The sequence below is a fragment of the Pogona vitticeps genome, chromosome 4, assembly GCF_051106095.1.
Source record: "Pogona vitticeps strain Pit_001003342236 chromosome 4, PviZW2.1, whole genome shotgun sequence".
Taxonomy (NCBI): domain Eukaryota; kingdom Metazoa; phylum Chordata; class Lepidosauria; order Squamata; family Agamidae; genus Pogona; species Pogona vitticeps.
The window spans coordinates 62,589,320-62,610,726 of NC_135786.1; the positions used below are offsets into that span (position 1 = coordinate 62,589,320).

The 21,407-nt window shown below is 41.4% G+C and overlaps 1 protein-coding gene across 2 annotated transcripts in view; it reads right to left on the minus strand.

Annotated features, from left to right (window-relative positions):
- The window catches only part of PTCH2 (patched 2), a 65,967-nt gene that overhangs the window by 18,728 nt on the left and 25,832 nt on the right, over positions 1-21,407 (minus strand). Inside the window, exons 1-5 of one of the 2 annotated variants that reach the window (XM_020783327.3) lie at positions 18,056-18,384; positions 10,238-10,427; positions 9,410-9,479; positions 8,622-8,713; positions 1,878-2,073 (exon numbers count right to left, since the gene is read on the minus strand). In XM_020783327.3, the coding sequence (XP_020638986.3) occupies positions 1,878-2,073; positions 8,622-8,713; positions 9,410-9,479; positions 10,238-10,427; positions 18,056-18,143 (636 nt within the window). In that variant the 5' untranslated portion in view covers positions 18,144-18,384. Of the gene's footprint in view, positions 1-1,877; positions 2,074-8,621; positions 8,714-9,409; positions 9,480-10,237; positions 10,428-18,055; positions 18,385-21,407 lie in introns of those variants that run through there. The other variant, XM_020783326.3, reaches the window with a different exon arrangement.

Consider the following 21,407-nt stretch of genomic DNA (forward strand, 5'->3'; position numbering starts at 1 on the left):
CTGTGAAGTAGATTGCATGAAGTGAAAGTGACTGGTTCAGGATCACCCCGTGAGCTTCATGGCTGAGAGGAATTATATGTGCCTATCTTACCAAAAAGTACCTTTCAAATCGTAACTGATCACACCTTTTATCTATGCTACAGATTTACACTGTACATCTCTCAGATGGATTTTGCCTATATTAAGCCACCAATAATAACAAAATAATATCAGACTGAATAAAATAATGTCTATCTGGGCAATACTATAAGAATTAATTCAAGTCAGTCAGTGCCTGATAAAACCTATGAAACTACATAGAGAAACAGGAAGAATCACTAGCTATTACATCAGAAAACTTATAGAGAACTGCCCTGGAAGCTTTGGAAAAGATAACGAAATTCAGTGCGTGAACTTCAGGGAGTTGTATTTTAGATTCCATTCAAAGACATTGTGTATGTGTAGATGTACATGCTTGCATGTTCACACATTGGATATTCCCTTCACTTCTAAAAGTACCTTCTTCCTGTTCTAGTAGTGGCAACAAAAAGCCATAATGATAACAGTCTGCATTTCAAGCCAGAAATGTGGAATTATAGCTGCAACTCCATCATCTTGCTCCCTCTGCTTGTCTTTGGTCATTAGGTATTCTCCCTCTCCCTCTGTCTCTGTCTCTGTCTCTGTCTGCCTTCCACATACTCCTCTACTTTCCAAAAACTCCTCAGCTGCCATCTGTTGTGGGACACATTCCAGCTATGACCACCTGCTGGCCAGCATTTGCACTGCGTCTGCCTGGATCAGCATCATCAGTCTTGCCTATGTTTCCCTGGCCCAGAGCCATGCATTCCTTGTCTCCTCCCACCCCTGGATACAGAGGGGCAAAGTTAATGAAAGATAGGGAGATCTCACGGTTTGTTGAAGCCTTTGGGGCACATAATTCTTGCAAAGTCCTAAGCCCCATCCAGCCTCATCACAGTCCTAAGAGCTCTGTGGGATCACCCTGGCTACTCTCCCCTTCTCCCAGTGTCCATGGAGGAAAACCATCACTGCTTTTTATAACCAGAATAATATGGCCACAGAAAATGAACCAATCTTGTGTCATGGTACTTAATGTGTACTCTAGTTACTGACAGAGATTGTGAACAAAAGAAAACTGCCTTTGGATAGCTTCACCACCCCTCAGTTTTCATTTAACAATTGCATTTGTAAATCTTTAATTTCTTGCCCTTTAAAATTCATCATCTAATTATTTTTTTGCACAGATGGCACATTTTGCATCCATTCTGCAAATTGCTCCAATTCCCTAATAAGCATAACATTGCAATATTACAGTTCTCTCCCTTTCCCCCCTTAATTTCTTTCTCCCTGTCACAATCATCATACAGTCCAGGCAGACTGTTATGCAGCTTTGCTCAACCTAACGTAACTGTATCTCTTAATCTCATACCTGGCATTCTATGGAAGATGCTAAGTATTTTATAGGACTTCTATCTTTCTAGTGAGAAAACAGCAGGTTTTTTTAATGGTGGTGTATTTTAGACTAGGAAATAAAGCTTTCCTCATCTGATTGACGCCACATCAGCTGCAGCAGATACTCATTAGCTTCCAATTCTACCTAGTTTCATTTGGATTAAGATCTCTACAATGAATTTCTCTTCCCTTCAAAAACTTTCTTATACACTGAACAGAAGAAGTAAGGGTGGTTTCTGCATGGCGAGCCATTTTAAATCTGGAATCTTTTATTACTGGAGAGCATACCATCAGTCAAGCCATCAGCTGTAGTCTGAAATTCAATAAAATTATAGTTTACTGTTTCATATCTTCTTTGGAGGAATTCATTCTGCCACACAGATAGAACCAAAGAGCATTTTAAGGAAACATCTTTAGCTAAAATGTACCTTCTGGCTTTTGCTGTTGGGGGCACTGGTAGGACACTCAGGGTCAAAGGGATCAAGACAAGGGCGCTCCATATAGGCCTGGCCAACCTCTGCCTTATCCAGCATCTCCTTGAATCCTTCTAATGAAGCAAACTGACCCAACTCCTCCATCAATTGAATGGGGTCTAAGTTGGTCCACTGGATATCCCTTCGGCCTCTGTAGACAGATAGAACAATGTGGGTTAACAAACGAAGAAATGTACTCAAATAGCAAGGTAACAATTTGACATTAATTTTCTCGAGGCTGGAACACTAATGTAATAGATGGGACAGGGTGACTTGGAGCTGATTTCCTTTTCTTTTCATTCATAATTTCAAATAAAGTTTGTTCAGCTGAAGCTTAAAAAAAATAAAATCCAAAACAAAAACAAACAAAAAACAGCCAAGTACATTCCCTAAGACTACACTGCCTGATTGCCAGTGATAATTACAAATTGTCACTATGACTGACTCAGAGTCTTAGGGTGATGCAGAACTCTTGCAGTTTTTAATTTTTAAAATTGCTCCTAGATGACAACCAACATTTTAAAAGAGGCATCCCCATCCATACATAAGGAAAGGCCTCTTTTGCTGCTACTGTTACTAATGCTACTGTTACACAGAGAGGGAGAAAGAGTGGGGGAACTCACCCTAACAATTTCTATGGAAAAGCCATGCACTCTACTTTATAACTGTCACTACTGCTGGTCAAAGATTAAAGCATGCTTTTGCACTGCAGGATCCTGGAGGCATGGAACAGAACATGATGCTCCTGCCCTCCTCTCTTTCCTGCAGTTACCTGATACAGATATGATGATGGAAACCCATCCCATGACCAGCCAAAGTAACTTCGGTACTCCTGAGTATTCATCAATGACACTATTGACCTATTCGCTCTTGATTGATATCCTGTATTCTTACAAGCTCCATCACAGATGGGAAGAGAATATGATTCTAGCAGTGAGCTGGTGCCATTAAGGAATATCACACCTGTCAAGCTGCTGTCTTTCAAGCTGCTGTCCAAGGTACAGAAATTTCATTTGTCCCTTTATCTATGTTTGTATTTTCTGACTGTGGGATTCCCCCACCCACCCCCGGCTGGGCAAACACTGGATACGGTAGCTGTTTCAGTGGTACAGCAACAGCAATGTATCTCCTGTCCTGGCCTAGCATAATGTGAACACAGGACTGCTCTGTGAGCTCTCAAGAAAAACAAGATCTAGTAAACTCTGGCTCAGATTAAAAGGTGACATGTGTAGAAAGAAGATACATATGTTCTCCAACAAAGTCCACTGCAGTATTAAATGCCATAAAACTCCAGTCTGGGCAGCAGGGGAAAAGATGTTTGTTTTTACTTTGATGAATAAGACTCTGGGAAGGGGAACCAGTATGAAAGGCCTCCAACACATTTGTGGTCAAGATTTTTCTGTGAGTTCCTCTGACGTAAAATGGGGTTTTATTTTAAAAATAATTTTAATAGATACATTTCAGGAGACAAGTTACTATATTCTTGTTCACTTGATTTTGGATGATAGGAACTTTTATGAACTCATTTGCAAGGCTGAACCTAACCACATGTCTCTCTGCAACAGCGAGCTTATGCGTACAGTGGGCACTTGGCCAGATCTTACTGTCATTTTGAGAAATAAAGAAGTTAGAACTTGGACCTCGTCCCAAAAGGAAAAAACGAACAGATCTCTGACTATACGCAGTAAGTATCAGGTGTGCCTACTATTTACAGTGTTTATATGATATTATTCCAAGTCCCTTTCCCTTGTTCATCTCTTTACTCAAGTGAGACAAGAAAGGCATGTGATGTACTGCTTTCCCCCTTCATACAACGTCCTGCTTATCCCAGCACTGGCTCTATCAAGATGTTAGCACGCTGGCATTAATTGTCCTGACTGGCTGCACAAGACTCATTTAGGGATGGGAGGAGTTTGTGCAGTGTCGCGATTGGGCTTCATTCCCATTGTTCTCATGCATAACAGGATCAGCCATGCTGCTTTCATCTGGCATCTGGTTAGGATTGCCTGCTATAGACGGAATGAACAGGGAATGTATCCTCTATCACGACCCAGAGCTATTTGTAAAGATAAAGATAAGGTCATTTGCAGGCAGGGGCTTCGTGATGTAGTCTAAAAGCAAAAGGAAAGCCTTCAACAAACATGGGAGAAGAAAAAGTATTTCCTATACAGGGCACTTTGTTCAATGCATGTTCAGATTGATATGCATTCACAGGGAAGAAGTGTGTGTGCATGTGTGTGCGTGCGCATGCACATGTTTGCACACTAGAGGAGTAAGTCCATGTCCTTCAAAAATACAGTACTAGACTTGTAGTTTTGCACCTTAAACAGAAGCACCTTATTAGTCTTTTTAAATTACTCCAAATTCTGCCCATCTACACTCTGAGGCAGAAAATGTCGTGAACAATTAGCTTCATGAAAACTAGAGTGTTGCTTGACTTCATATTGTGAGAAAAAGTCAGTAAATCACCAGAGCAGGCGTCTGGTATAAGGCAAACGGAACTACTGAAAGACAAAATATTGGGAGAACTGACAAGTGTAAAAATAGTTGAACTGACAAAAGAGTATCTTTTTGGCAGTTAAAAGATATCTGATCAGGAATTCCTCTCCAGACAGACAAACCTTTCAAGGGCATATATTTTTCTTGGTCTGAACAGGATAGATTATTAAATCAATTCACCCAGTGTCAATCAGGTTTTGAAATGCAACTGATTAATAACCTCCTGAAAATAATAAACATATGATATACTGTGCCTGGTCCAAGCTTTTGTATTTCATTTCTTTTCTCTGAAACCCGGATGGCAAAGCCTGGCATCTTATTTTAGATCCGATTATATTTATCAACTCCTCTGCGGAGGCCTTTTCTACAGACTCTATCCAAGATGGCTGAAGTCTCTTTATAACAGAAGACTCTAAATACTTTCATATACTGATGATGTTCTCCTTCCCATACTACATTTCATTGGTGCTCTCACCATCCATTCTTGTTCTGGTTTACTACTGTATTTTACTAATAAGCATGGGGAGGTGGAAATGCAACCACACAGCAACTTTTCTCATATGATTTGTTACGGTTCTCCTGACAATCTTACTTCCCCAGAAAACAAAAAAAAAGTTAGCTTGTTAATTTGTTTGCTTCCTTGCTTTCGTGTATGTTTACAAGTGGATGTGTGCAAAGCAAAAGCAGGCTGTGAGCAACCAACACCAGAATTTCTGCACCTGTATTAGCAGTGCAACAAGGAAGTTGGACAAGCATGTTTTTCAGCCACTTCCACATTATAATGGGAGAATTTGCACAGCAGGAAGTTGTTACAAGTCAAAGAAGCTCATTCTGTGCCATATCACTTGGCAACCTCCTTGCAGGTTGGCACCCAGCATTTCCAGGATTACTAAATGTTTACCCAGTGGTGCAGAAAAGAAGGGTCATTTTGCTTGCTGCCAAACCATTCAGAATCAGAGCCCAAGATCCTAAATAATCAAAGCCCATCAAATTCTTGAAAGCCTTGATGGGCAAAGTTTGCCTCCTAGATTCTGCTGGGTGTTCTTTTTCCAACACTAGTAAGTCAATATGGGTTTTCTTTCTTTACTCATTTATTATGTAACTAAACCATCTAACTTAAGTTCAAGGATTTAAAAAAAGGAACAAATGAAATTAAGACATGAGCTGTTACATTTTCTCTTTCCATAGAAATCATGGAGAAAAGTTTAGGGCCTGGCTTGCTGTTTTCTTTGTCTTTTTAAAGTAGAATGGAAAACTCCCAGATGTGGAAAAGAAGAAATCACAGGCAGGGAAAGTCTTGTCATGCTCAAGGCAGAATCAACTCTCCAATCATTCATGAAACCCCAGGTCCCAAGAACGTTCATTCTCACCGATTCCCACATTCCAAACAGCCCAGCTCCTGCTCCCAAAGAGAGCTTCTTTTATCTGCTGTTTCTTGCTTCACTGAGCCAAGTCGGGGCCCTTTTGTTTTTCCACAGATTGCTGCCCTTTGTTCTCCCAAGTTTTCGCTCCCTTTGCGTTAAAAGGGGGGGGAGGGGGAGAGACCCTCAGCTGAACTGAAGCGGAAGCTGGACCTGGGGGAAAACTCCCCCATTCCAGCCCATTCACTAGCCAGATTCTGGGATGTGTATGTGAAATGTTTGAAAGGTGAGGAAGGGGTATGAGAGATATTATACATAAACAGAGAGCCCAAGAGACTAGGTGCAAAAAGGAAGGGAGCGTGAATATGACCTTTCAGTATTTTTCATGGAAGGCTTTGGGGAAAAAAAAAAAACCCTTAAGAAAACCCTGACTTTCTTGTCAGCTGCCCCTGCAGTGCAAGAAACTGAGTAGTTATGCAATGTGGGTTCCTAAAGTCCCATACCTCACAAGCTGTTACATTTTAAAAGGAAACTAGAGAACGCAATCCTCTCTCTCGCTGGCCACAGTTTTTCAGAAAATTAATAGTTACTGACTTTAAGTCTCTCATTTTGAGGATTTAAGACCAGCTCTCCTTTTTTGTTCATTGAGTCACCACACACACAACAGCCAGCAGTCACATGATACAACTGAAGGAGATGAAAGGAGAGCAGGCCCTTCACCTTGCATCTGGACAGTGCTGAGTTTTTGGGGAGACACTGCACATTACTACACTACTCCTTTTATTTTGTTTTGTTTTATTTTTTGGTCAGTTTGATAGTAAACTCTCTCCCTTTTAATTTTTTATGGTATCCATTTTCTCTCCCTCTCTAACTGTCCCCTTTCTCTTTAGTGGCAGACTGAATACAGCTACTATTCCATTTGTTGGGCAACTTGGAGCTTTCAGAGTATCATTAGCATGAGAATACATGGTGTTGCCGTTTGCTGACAAAGCATAAGTCTCCAGGGCCCCTTATGGACAAACACACTTGTAAACAGAAAGAATGCTGGCTATTGTTCCTAGTCCTCCCTCCCCCAGTGCTTCCAGAGGAGTTCTCCCCCATCTTTACTCTCTCTTTTTCCCTTGCCCACCCCAACACCTTAATAGAAACATAATTACAAAGCAGCAAGGGAATAACAAAACAAAGCACTTGGTCCTGAAGTAGATACTTTGAGAAGGGATGGTGAACAGGAGAAAATCTTTTTCTTCTGGTCTGGAAGTGGAGCAGAGAGCAAAATCTGGGGTTTTGCATCTATTTGCAAACTCTGCTAGGGGAGGCTGGTAGACGGGATGCCATATATCACCACCCACAGCTTGCTGGCACACACACAAACACCCTAATGTCATGTTCTAAAACAAGAGGCGATGACAAGCAATGCCCCCTTGACTATATTTGGATGGGATATAAAAAGAAGGAAAGCTGTAGCATTATGATGGTATTGACATATTCTGCTGGTGTTTGTGGAGCATTATTACAGGGCTTTTCTGCCTGTGCCATGTCATCCTCTTTCATATAAATGCTGCTGAAAAGTTTCAGTTCTATACGTGCCCAGAGTCCTTGTCTAGAATCTCTAATGAATGAACTGAGATCTGTATGTTTGTTTCCCATACAAGCAGTAATACAGAACATACACTGTAAGTCAGACAAATATAGCGTGAGCAACAAGATGGAAAATAATTCTGCGCAAAATTGCCAAAGAACACATCCAGATATCAGATAAAAATCTATGGCTATCTGCATAAGAAATCGATGACTCTGTAAGATACTTTTCAAAAGAAACCCATCTGTCATCAGAGACTAGAGGCTTACCTCCAATCGTCATCCTCAGTGCTTTTGTATCTGCCCAGGAAAGGCTACCTCCAAAGGCACACATTTGATTCAGTTCTGACTTTGTGGTCAAACATATAAAAGTATCACTATGTTTTGGGGTAATCCTGTGTATGTGCCTTACTGAGACATCTGTCTGAAACATTCCCCAGACTGCTCCCCCCACCCCCGATCTCAGCCAAGCATTCTTGATACATGGAGATGCTTTCCTCTTTGCTGGACTGAGATGAGGACTGAGATGCCATAGGAAGTGAGAACATGAGCTAGTAGTTGGGTAAACCTACTTCATATCATGGATGTACTGGAAAGAAAAAAAGAAAGATTCTAACTGTTAGCATTTAGTAATGCCCCCTTTCATACCAGGAAGATGATATTGCCTTAGCCTGCAGATAATTACTGTGATTGTGCAACTGAACTGTTTGAGACATTTAGGTGAAGTGTTAAATACTAATAATAGCAAGAACTATTATTATAGTAAGAACAACAGAATAGTTTGGAAGCACTTTTGTCAGCTGATGAAGCCCCAGGGACAGTGGCTGAAATCCTGCTGTGCAGATACAAAAATGGCATAACTTTTAGATGTAAATTATAATAAATTAAGAAATGTCTGTAAGCATTAGCTGTTGACAGAGTCATGTAACTCAACATGCAACAGATAATATCTATGGAGATTTTTTAATCTATTGCAATATGTGTCTAAAAGATATGCCATTTGCACACAACAGAATTTCTGCCAATATTTCAAAATGGCTGTGACATAAGGGAAATGAAACAGAGACAGTGAACCATGTAAGATCTCTCTAACAGAACTGCATAGCACTATTCACAAAAAAGAGCTTGCAATTTCATTAGCTGGAAATTCTCAGTTCTTGTTCTGAGTACGTAAATTAGTACACATTCTTCTTATAGACATATTTGTCTATAAGTCAACCACAATGGAACAGAAAGATATGTAAGAAAAGCAGGAACTCACGGAAGGTAAGCAGAGCCACCTTGAAGCTTGGCACCATCCCAGAAGCAGTCCAGTGGGGTCACGATAACACAGGGAAAGAGCTTCTCGATCATCTGGCAGTGACAAGAAAAAAAATTACAAATAAAATACGCAAGCTCATTTTTAGTTCTCTTCAGATCCCTTCTCTCTTCCTTGATTTGCCTAAGTAATCATCTAATTTCATTGCAAGTCAGACTACTCTTTCTACTGTAACCAAAAACTTGACTCTCTTTCACTCTCTTGGAACAGAGAAATGCTTTGGGAACCAGAGAGCATAGTCCCACATACAAATCCCACAATCTGAAATCATTCATCACCATCTGAAATTCTGGAAGCTTGTTTTGGAGGTCTTCTTCTTGAGAACAGCAATCCACTTAACTCCAATCAATAATAAGCTTTTGTGGCCAAAAAAGAGTCAGTAGAGCAATATTTTACAATCCAGACAACTGACAAAACAGTTGAGAGTAAAATTGCTTCCCTCTTACTCTCCCAGCACAAGGCTCATAGCTAGCTCTTATCACAAATACATAGATGTGATTGCAGAAATTCTCCAGTGTCTGAACCCAGAATGATGCTTTTTGGCAGCATCTTTATAAAAATAAAACAAAGATTCCAACTTATCTCTACAGGACCCACCCACTTTTTAGCCAACTGGCATCTTCCCAACTATTTAACAAAGAGAATGTCCCCAGCTGATTCACCTTCTTTCCATAGGTACTACTGAAATCCCTGTTTGTTCTGTAGATGCATGCATTCCTTTGACAACTCACCCGTGCAATCATTCCATTCTCAATTATGGGAACACCTGACTTGTAGCATATTTTGTTGAGATCCCAAGACCTGAAAGAGAAAGCAGAGGCCATAAGAAATTTAAAGGGTTCTCTACAGAGAGAGATGCTAGCAAATAATAATAAAACAACTGCCTATTGATGGCTAAAAGGAACATCCTTGTACAGAGGCAGTATACCTCTAAATAATATACAATGAACAAAAACATCAGGCAAAAGCTACAACCTGCAATGTCTTGCTTACAAGTACACAAAAATACCTAGTTGGTGGCCACTGATAAATGCAGAATGCAAAGCTAAAATAAAATAAAAAATTACAAGTAAGCTGAGGGGGACTCAGTATTTTATTGTTTATTTAATTTATAGCACATCTTTACTCCAAAACTGGAACTCAAGACAGCTTACAACAAGATTAAAGTAAATATAAAAGTTATAAAATAAAAAAAAAGTGAATCGCAAGCAAGTTAAAAGCATTTAAATGAGATAGTACAACACTCATCAGAGGAAAGCTACTTATTCAGCAGGCAGTCTATCACCATAAGCATTGCCAAATAAAAAAGTCTTTGCTTTCCAGTAGAAAGGTGAGGGTCACCCCTCCCTCCCTCTCTCCAAAGGAACTTTCACAGACTGGAAGGAGCCATTCAGAAGGCCCTCTCTTGTGTCCCCTACCCACCCAACAGGCCTCTGAGGGTTGGAAGATCATACAAAGGAACTCCTCTGGAGGACGCATAGCTCAAAGACGCTCCTAATCTAACCCAGTAAGGACATTCTTGCTACTACTGTATGACAGATCTTCCACTTCAGACTTACTTTCCATAGAGTAAGACTTGCACTTTACTAGCAGCCAGAGCAGCTTCAAGGTGCATTTCCAAGGCTTCTGAGGTCAGGATATTTTCTCCCTCCTGTTTCGGAGTTTGTATCAGCATCTGAGATGTGTAGAGAGACTCTTCTCCTAGCTTTTCCTTTGTATATTGGAGCTCCTGGCTGACACGGCTGCCCTCTGTGGAGAATGAAAGAGACATCAGAGTTCATATACTGTACTTCTACATGTAACTGCCTTCCTGGAACTGAGGATACTTTCACATGATCACTTCCTACAGTCTTATTCTTCAAGGTAATCAAGATGGTTAAAGGATGCATTTCCACACTCTTTGACTGGAAATTCTGTGTGTTACAAAGCAACTCTAAGTGAGCCTGGGAAGGAATAAACCAACACATTTGTTACCATGTCTTCTGGATGGTCACCTCATATTTTAGTGGGAGCAGTTTCAGTGAGCTCTTTAGTCTGGGAAATCAGTGCACTCATAATTTGCCCCCAAGGTGCTGATTAACGATATCCCTTTCGAGGGTGACCTAACTGAAGAGCTCCTATTGGAAAATAAAGCAGTTTTGGGTTTGGTTTCTCCTTTTGGGGTTTTCTATTGGCCCACCCTGCAGGACCACAATCAGTGTAGCTTCCCAAAGCATAACAGGAGCCTCCACTATGATACAGCTTCCCTGGCAATGCTGTTCTCCAGCAACAAGGAAGCAAAACATAGGCCTGACCTGTCCTAGGCATCATCATTAGAGAGCTATGATTGAACCCTTAGTTGGCTACTTAGGATGTGATCAGATGGAGATTTAGCACACTGCTTAGTCCGCTATGGGGATGGGCTGCTTTGCTTTTTTTCCTGGCTATCACATGACGTAATCTCTGGCGCAAACCAGCCCATCTCCAGAGCCCCAGGGCTTTTACTTTTTTGGTATGGGTAGGACAGCTCCATTTCTGTTTGTTTCTAACACATGTGATTGCTGGAAATGAACTAAAGCAAGCTTTTAACTGTCAAGGCTCCTTCCACTGTCAATCTGAAGGCAACTACTTCAGGATATTAGCAAATTAAATATTTCCTTTGTTCTGTGAAGGGGGGAAGGAAGTTTTTTTAAAAGCTGCATTAGGCAATTAAAAATTAGAAATTTATTTTGAAAAATTAAACTTCCTCTAATAAGTTGGAGGTGACAGGAGGGAGCCACAAGAGAGACTTTTTCCTCTTTTATTTGTGACTTTTAAAAAAAGGTCAGGTTGACTTGCTGCCAGTATATGGTGGAAGATTCGGCTGTGGGCAGGTTTCTCTTATTACTTATTTTTATAAGCTATACAGTACATCAGCACTGCCCTCATATAGTCTATAGAACAGACGAAATATTTAATTTGTCAATATGCTGAAGTGCCTGCCTTCTTAAGCCATTTCACAACATGGACAATTGAAAGCAGAAGGAGCCAGGCCAAATAGGATCACTTGAGTGGGTATGCCATTTAGATGCAAAGATTACACCAAATTGCATACCATAGCTCCAGCTTGACCTGTAGTGACCCTATTTAGCTCACTCCACCCCACTCCAATGAGTCCATGTAGACAAGTCCTTAGTTAGGACAGATCAAAATACTGTACAAAACAGAAATATGTAGTTCTTGATCACCCGTGCCTTTTCCTTGAAATGATGTGGTTGGGCTTTTATTTTACAAAATACAGCTGCAAAGAATTAGATTGATACCAGAACTATCATAGGAAAGGGATTCTGGGGATTTTTCTGCCAAAAACTATCACCCACCAAACTGTTTCTTCCACACACCATTAGTGAAACCCTGAGAAGTGGGAGGAAGCAGGAAGAAAGCAGTTTGAAAATATAGGATTTCTGAAGAGGGATTATGAAGCTCTCCCCAAACAAGACCTCCACTGTAGACTGTAACCTGTGTGGTTGCAACAGAGGACAGAAAGGAATACATATGAGAAGCTGCAGTCAACACAAAGCAGAACCTAGAACGTTATTTTTAAAAGTACTTTGTTACACGTATAGTTCCAACACCCCGGAAACTAGTTAGCTATTTAACTTTTAAAAAGCAACTCTTTGCTTTTTAAAATACAATTGTTCTTTAATAATCTTTTAATAAATTCTGCTGGTCTGTAGTACAAACACACTCTCCTCCATCCACCTCATCGTGTCCTCGATAGCCAGAAAAGAGCAGGAGGCAGCAACACAAGAGGCAGCATTTCAACCATGTAATATTCCTCTTTCACCCTTAAGTGAAGTCACACCCTAATAACTATAAAAGTAACTGAAAAGTTACAGCTCCAGTACATGCACACAGTTCGACTTTTTAGAAGCAATGTCAGCAACATGACCAACACTTGGAGTAAGCCAGCAGCACAGCACTGCTCTCTGGCAGTCACACTCCTTCATTAAATTCGTAAGTGAAGGGGGTTCTGATTGGCAAGGAATTCTTTTCAAGTCTGCATCAAAACTGCTATACAGAGAGAAGGACTCTGGTGCAGATTGCATGGAATGCCAAAGTTCTCTCCAGGCAGTGTTCATGTCTCTTGGGCCTTTCAGTCAGCCTGAAGAAACTGAGAGCACAGTTTCTGATACAATACTCCTCTCTGGCTGCACATCACAGTAGAACAGTGGATCCCAACCTCAGGTCCCCAGATGTTCTTTGACTATAACTCCCAGAAATCCTGACCAGCACAGGTAGTGTTAGCAACCAGTACTTCGTATATGTTATATCAGAACCTCATCCTTGCCCCCTATCTATCAGTAGTGGTGAAAATTTCTGGGAGTTTTAGACCAAGTACACCTGGGTTGGGAACCACTGCAGATAATGCCATCTTTGAAGGTACTTTGTCTGTCATTAATCATCTTTAACTGGCAAATACCTCACCTCACATTTTTCTCACAAAGTTCTGAGGAACTCCATCTAGAAAAGTGCTTGTGGTGATCATCCTTGTGGCCCCTGTTTATTTGGCCCTCACAAAGGATCACACCCTTTTTCTCTTCCAGCTGCCACCAGGTATTCTCCTAATACCAATTATGTTATACACGTGTGCTGCCAAAACTAAGGGTTATTGAACATAGGAATCAGAGGTTTAATTAACAAATCTTCTTTTATTGTCAAGTACAGTGGTGCCTCATTTAACGGGCGCTCCGTTTAACGACAAAACCGCATAGCGACTAACTTTTTGCGATCGCATTGCGATGTTTCCTATGGGGTTTTATCACTTTGCGATGATCGGTTCCCTATTTCGCTTACCGATCGTCGCAAAGTGATGATTTTTAAACAGCTGATTGGCGGTTCCAAAATGGCTGCCAGGTAAAAAAATGGCTGCCCGCTGTGTTTTCGCGCCGATTCCTCGCTTAAGAGGCAGCGAAAATGGCCGCCGTATGGAGGATCTTCACTTTAAGGTCAGTTTTTTTGCCCATAGGAAAGCATTAAACAGGTTTTAATGCATTTCTATGGGCTTTTTAAAATCGCATAGCAACGAAACCGCTTAGCAGCGATTTTTGCTGCATGGATTAACGTCGCTATGCGAGGCACCACTGTATATCATAAAGCTAAATCACGTATGAACTGTATCAGGTATTAACACGGATAGGATCGTGTAGGCAATCACTTTTATTCCAAACTGCTGTATACTTTCAATCAATATCTCTCGTATAGTGCTTATAATTTCATTCCTGCTTGTTCAATATTGTTTAACCTTCTCAATTCCCTCTCCTAACACTCCCAGCTCAATTCTCTAACCCTCTTCTCTCTTCTCAACCCTAACTGCCATTCCACATTTCCAACTGTCTCTCTAACTGCCCCTCCTGCCCTATCCTTGGCTCCTCCCCACTTGCCTCTGATGGACAGGCATTTCGCTACAGTGCTCTATAACTATTATTCAGACAGATAGAATTGTTTACAAATTCATTTATATTAATTCAATATTTGTCAAAGGACATGTTTACCTTACATGTATAAACCAGTTTTGTTGTCATAGTCTTTGAAAAGGATGACCTTATTAAACATTCAAAGTACCTTTACCAAAATGATGACAATTCCCCTGCTGCTTTGGGGATGCAGGGAGCCATGAACATTAAACCAATTTCAGGTTCATTGAAATCTGTATTGTCCATGTGCCCTCAATCAACCTTACAATAAGCATGTACTATTCCCATTTTACATGTGGGAACATTCAAATAAAGAGTTGGAACATTTGCAGAGGTCTGTCTTGAACCGTAGCTTTCTAGCCTCCATTACTATGTTCTGTCTTCTGATCAGGATGGAGGGGGCAGGAGAACCAGCCAATTGCTGAAGTATAGCAAGAGTCACAGCAAACTTTAGTTCCTGGGTGGTGACAATAACTGTCTCATTAGCATCAGTATCTAAAAGCCATCAGAGCTAAAAATAGTATTTACTAGGAGTCTAGTCCAGAAAATGCAGAGAGAAAGACACAGAGAGGGAAGTTAAGCACTGCTGACAGAGAATTCTTGGCAACCTTATCAACTACGATTCTCAGGAGTATTTAGAGGGCATGAAAGTTAAATGTCTACAAAGCCCAGGTAAATTTTTAATGTATACTTTTATTATGGCAGCAGCAATAACTACTGGAAAGGGAAGAATCAAAAATTACACTTCAGCAGCGGTCCCCAAGCTTTTTGGGACTGCTGACCTGTTGGGGGTGCGGGCTCCATGCGTGGGGGGGGTGGGAGCACCTCCGCACTCGTGGGTGGGCATGTCACACTTGGGGACGGGTGTATCATGTTCACGCGCAGAGCGCAACATGCCCAGCCATGAGCGTGATACGTCCCTCCCCAAGTGCAACACTCCCCTCCGCAAGCATGACACACCCACTATGCGTGTGTACAGGGAGGCAGAGATCTGTTTCCGCGACCCAGTTCCAGGAAGCCCACGGACCATCATGGGGCCACGGACTGGGGGTTGGGGACCTCTGCACTACAGGACACTTGCACACTAGCAGCCTCACTTCATCTTAAATGTATCAATTATTAATGTAGGTTTTAGAAGGAATAACTGAAAGGATGCAAACCATAAAAGCAGCCTTCAGTCTGTTTTTAATGCACATTATAGATGGCAATCCGATCATTTTAAAGGGAAGAATTTTGATCACTCCAGTTTTATTATCAAAGATTTCTTTTCTTGGAACACCATTAAATGATTCTATCCAACTGGTCTCTAGAGATAGCCTATAAAACTATGATTCATACTAAAACTGTTCTGTATCTCTCAAAGAAAGAGAGGGTGCATGTTACCTTTTTCTCTTACATTTCTCTGATTCAACTAATGGTTACATGTACAAAAATTAAATGAGGATAATTTGAAGACCACAACTTGGTAAAACTGTTCCTTGTCAGTGCTCACTCTCCTGCTTCTTCTCAGTTCCCCATCAGAGATTATATTTCTCAATTTCTTCAATCTCACTGCTGAGATGAACAATTCTACTTGTGTCTCATTCAAACCTAACATTTTTTGACATTGGGTTAGCATAAATTCTAATATTTTGTGACTGGATATTTGTTTTTAAACTAAACTGACTGACAGGCATTCTATTTTACTTCCACTCCATTCTCTCCAAAGGAAAGTCTACAGTGCCAATGAGGAAGGAAGCTATGCCAAGGAACATAGAGAGAGGACAGGCACTCATATGTCCAAGCTAGAAAAGCTGGAAGAGAGCATCAGAGGCAGAATCTAAACCATTCCAGGCTGTTTGGGAGGCAAGGCACCAGGAATCATGCTGAGCTGTGCTGATCTTCAGCAGGCCACCCAGGAGAGAAACCACATGTACAACTAGAAAGTTAAGGAAGGGTGGAGAATATATTCAGTCCAAAGTTTGAAACCACAGGCAAAGAGATCATCAAAATTAGAAAAACCCTTCATCAGATGGACAAGTCTCATTCCCAAATGTGCTGGGAGATTACTTTCTGCCATATGATGGCCAGAGCAGAAACACCCCCTCCACACACACACACACACCCCTCACAAATAAGAAAAACATAGCTAGAAATTGTGCCTCTCATGTCTGCCAATCTTGCAAATTTCTTGAACTCAACTGGAAATTGCCTCAAGACAGTGTCCTCTCAGCAACCTTTTTCTCATCCTGTCCTAGGCCAAGCGACAATGGGATGCTGGAGGCATTTATTTATTAGCAAAGTTTGGAGGAGACACGACAGTGCATCTGCAAGTGTTGTGAAGAAGGGAAAAGAACAAGGAGATATTCCTTGTAATTAGGGTTAATTTGGAACAGGACAATCTGAAGCTTCAAAGGGAATGAGGAAGCCTCAAATTCCAACACCCTAATTAACCAGGGAGCAACATGAAAAGACAAGGCAAAATGAGAGGGGCTGCCAAAGTATGCTTTACATGGGGCAATCTTTTTGTCTGATGGGGAGGGGGTTAAACTAGGTACTGTCGCTCAGTGTGCCACAGCACCCCTCCTCCACTGCTCTTGCTTTCTCCACCCTCCCCTTCACTGAGAGAGCAGCATTGTCTGATGCAAGGGGGGGGGGGATTCCAGGACCTAGTGAGGTAGCAACAGTGAGCATATTAATGAGGAGTCCTATGCAAATTCCTTTTACTCCAATTAACAAAGGAAGCCTTTCCTTTTTCATGCAAAAGGTCCCCCTTTCTCTCTTCATCAGACCCCAATTGTACTGCTGCTTTGGCTTTGAGCATTAGATTGGATTATCTCTCATTCCATCCCACATGCATTGCACACAGACACACCCCAGAGATACCGTATCTCACTCCCACAGTCTTTGTAACAGTTTTTAAATGACATCATATTAGTAGGAACACAAACACTAAGCCACTTCTTTGCAAATGCTGAGGTTTTTAGGTGCTGGAGATCCTCAAGTATTAAGAGTTCCATTGTGTCAGTGGGCTGACACCTTGAACCTTGTGGGGTCTTGTATATCTTCAGCACTTCATCTTCCTGGAAAAGCCAGATTTTTATTGCGCCTTCCAGGCGAAAAGCCAGTTTCTATAGTCTTAGGCAAGCTGCACAGCCTCAGAGTGGCCCCAGAAGAAGGAAATGGTAAACCACTTCTCAGTACTGTAATCTATACATAGAGAACCTTGGAAAGGGTCATCGTGAGTTGGAATTGACTTGATGGCACATCATGTTTATTAGCAGCCTTTTCCTAGTAAGGGCTCTTTGGCCCAAAAGATACCTTGCAGCATGCTCCCAAACACTTTGAACTCTGCCTGCCTCCCCCACACAACTCCTCCTGTTTCCCCACAGCAGCAGAGCTGGGCACCAACAAGGGCAACAGAACAAGCAGAACTGGTTGGGACAGAGCCAAATGGATAGATGCCTAGTAACTCAGAGCTGGCTCATCTAAGAACATCACCACAGCACGTTCAGCAGGATTTGTACCTCAAAGGCCTAGTCAATTTTCTTCTGCAAAATAAGCCTGCGTGGCAAGGCCAAGATGTAGAGCTTGTCTCAAAGGGCCACTGACAACAATACTTTAAGGTGGGACTGCACAGTGAGACTACTCCCCAGTAGCCTTTACTTTCTGTCTCCATCTTTTATATTTGAGAAACCAATAAACACCCTGTCTGGGAATTGTCATATGGGCATTCAACTAAAGTTTGATGACATACTTTGAAAACATCACTTTTTTTTGGATTAAAAGAAAATTGCTTTTTTTGGGGACTGGCCTCCCTGACTGAGGGATTCTGGGACTGGTAGTCCAAAAAGTAACTTTTCTCAGCTCTGGCTGCAAGCAAATTACACAAGGAGCTACCTCTCTCCACTCAGCTGAGAAATGGACAGTTGTCCAAAGGGAGGAGCTGGGGAGATCAATTACCTGGTGTTGACAAAAGCAGCGCCTCAGCCTGGATTGCACATGCTGACACCGTCTCTCCCTTTCTCTCCCTCTGCTTCAGCAAAGCCATTTCCCGGGCAGTGGAACAGGCCTTTAGAATTATCCCTATAATTACAGGGATAAATTGCTGGCTTGGGTACCTCCTCCCTCCCAGCTGGGCCACCCAAATGCACTCCCCTGCTCTGTTTCCACACCAGCTGGGAGAGCCAAGAGACCGACTCAATTAAAGGGACAGGATAGGGCCCTTCTGTTAATGGGCCACCTGGCTATGGGCAACTGTTTGGATAATAAATGCTTCCCTCCATCCCCATCCCCATCCTACAAAAAGAAAAAGAAAACTACACCCACTTTTACAGTAAAAACGCAACCACTGTCATTCTACTACAACAAAATCATCTGGTATTAAAACTTCGTAGTTACCATTCTGGACATTAACGACAAAAAGTCAGAAAGATCCAGCAAAATACACAAAGAAGTAAGAATAATTTCTTACCTCAAACAAAATTTGGGCTGTCAAAAAGTGACTGGAGTTTATCCCGATCCACATGGGCCAAGGAAATAACAACACTTATTAGAAAACACTACCTGAACTACAGATCAGAAAGCCATATGGTGGCAAGAATGGTACGGTATAGACAAGGCTCTTAAAAGAATTCTATCTTATAGTCCTTCCACATAACAAAAAGATCCAAATTTTATTCACAGTTAAATCCAGCATTAGTAGAACCATATTCTGTCTCCATACTGCAGCTCATGGTGCTTCCCACATGAACAAGGAAAGAAAACAAGCTCACAATATCAGCTTTGTTTTGGTGATCAGCTTTGATAACCTTACTGAAAAATGCGACACTGACAAATACACGAATAATGACTTTCTGGACCTGGAGGGAATAATTTTTTTAGAAAGGGTCTGGGCAACTTCCCTCCCCAGCTTTCACATGTACAGTATATAGATTACAACTCCCATAGCCCAAGTGTGTATTGTTGTAAAGTAAGGAGGACCTATTCAAGTTGGAATAGTAATAGTAATTCCTGACCTCCCCTTCTTTTCCTCTCCCTACTCTTTGTCTTACCTTGTTGAAAGTTTTCCCTTTATGTAAAATTGTTTTTATATATATTGTTGTATGTTTTGTTGTAAGCCGCCTAGAGTGGTCTTAATCGACTAGATAGGCAGGATATAAATAAAATAAATAAATAATAAAATACAGTAATACTGTACCAATGGCAGCTTGTCTGGCCAGTGATCCTGGACCCGAAGGAAAAAAGTTAAAGCATCTCCAGGGCCACAAACCTGATCCAGATCCATTACATGCCATCCCGGAAGGGCCAACTGTGTAATTAAAATTAGATCTTCTTTAGCCCAGAGACATGTATATTTTTCTATGTGACATATTTTCTCAGGAATTACACGCCTAGGAGTTTTCTTCTTCTCTCTCTTGCTTTGGAAGTTTCTTTATATTGAGTCAAACCACTGGTCTGTCTTGCTTCATTATGTACTGACACTGGCAACCCTGATGGTCCAAGATTGGTGACTGGAGTTTTTCCAGCTGTTTGTAGAGATGCCAGAGACTGAAATTGGGACCTTCTGCATGCAAAGCATGTTCTTCTAGCACTTATTTACTGTATTTGTAAGTTGCATTTATATATTTTGTATTTGCTCCAGTGAGCGCAAATATGTGTACATGATTCTCCTCCTTCCAACAAATTTGTGAGGAACTGAGAGACTATGACAAGCCCAAGATTGCACAGTGGTTTTTGTGGCTGGATCTCTCAAGTTCCAATCTAGCATTAACCACTATATAATACTCCCTCTCCTGGGCACAAGCACAAGGAACTAACAACACCTGACACCTGACTGGCAGGAGGAAGCAAGGATCAACATGATAATAATCAAGAACAGTGGGGTATTAGGAAGTAGGAGCCAGCTGTTTAAGTAGTACATTGATGAGCCTCAGAACACACATAAACAAATGAGTTATGTCTCCAGTCTCCCGGGGTTCATAGATTCTGTGCATATGTTGTTCTGTGCCATTAAAAAGCTAACACTAGGTCCAGGTAGCTGATTGGAGAGCTCAGTGGTTTAAGTATCCAGGTGTAGACCCAGATTTTGGGAGTTTGATTCCCTACCATGCCTCCTGTGAATACAGCCAGCCTGTGGGGCCTTGGGCAAACTGCACAGTTCCAGGAACTCCCCCCCCCCCAAGAAGGGAATAATAAAGCACTGATTACTCTCTACCTGGAAAACCCTGCAAAAGGTCACCATAAGTCACCATGATGGCACTCTGCTACTACTAAGTGCAGGATCAGGGAAGAGTGCCTAATACACAGCATTTATCATCAATGTAAAATATGCATACCTGCCATGGTGTTGTGTCTGGCAACAAACATCAATCAGGCAAACAGGAAACATGAATGGCAGGTATGCATATTTTACATTGATGATAAATGCTGTGTATTAGGCACTCTTCCCTGATCATTAGCAACTAAAGCACCTGATGAAAATTGAAGGGGATCTTGAGTTTAAAAATTGTATCAGGCTTGAAGACACTGGGGAAAATTCAAAGTTTGTTCTAAAAAGATTAAGCCAACCACAGGGGAAAGGGGAGGGGAGAGGAAAATAAGCATGATTAGGGGTGGGACCTAGGCTGGCCAACCTCCTGGCCAGGTTTACTGGCTTTTTGATATGCCATCTGGTGCCTATTTAGCCCATCAAGTGGTCCAAATGCCAAGCTTTTTGTTCTATTCAAAGTAAGTCTGTATCCTTTATAAAACTGGAAATATAAGACAAAACATGCAGTCATTGTTTTCACCAATTTTTTAGTGATAATCAAACCTTTCTGCAATTAGCCAATGAGTGAAGCCACCCACAGTTTGACAGGATATCACAGAGATTGTATAAATTATATAAGATATGTTTTGCCACTTTAGGAGTGCTTCGTCCCTAGCTTGTTTGCACATAGCTGACGCCTGTTGCAGCGCTGCCTCCAAATATGCTTAGAAAGTCATGACACCATAGCAATGAATGGTAGTTGAGGAATTATGGGAACTGTAATCCAAAAAAAGACATTTTCTCAGTTCTGAACATCTTACTGATTTCCTGCTTTGGCAAAGGGCTGACTTCTACCTCTTGCGGTTCCTTCCAGCTCTATTAATTTACAATTGTACTGCATTTCAGAAACACAAAATTCCATTTTATCTTCCATAGGGTTCTAGGAGCTTCACTAGATGCTGTACTGAGGAAAGAAAGGTTGGCATAAACAAGAAAGGAGGAGGGTAGAGTATAAACCATTAGAATCCACAACTAGTTATTGTTGTAGAGTTTATGGGTGCTGTT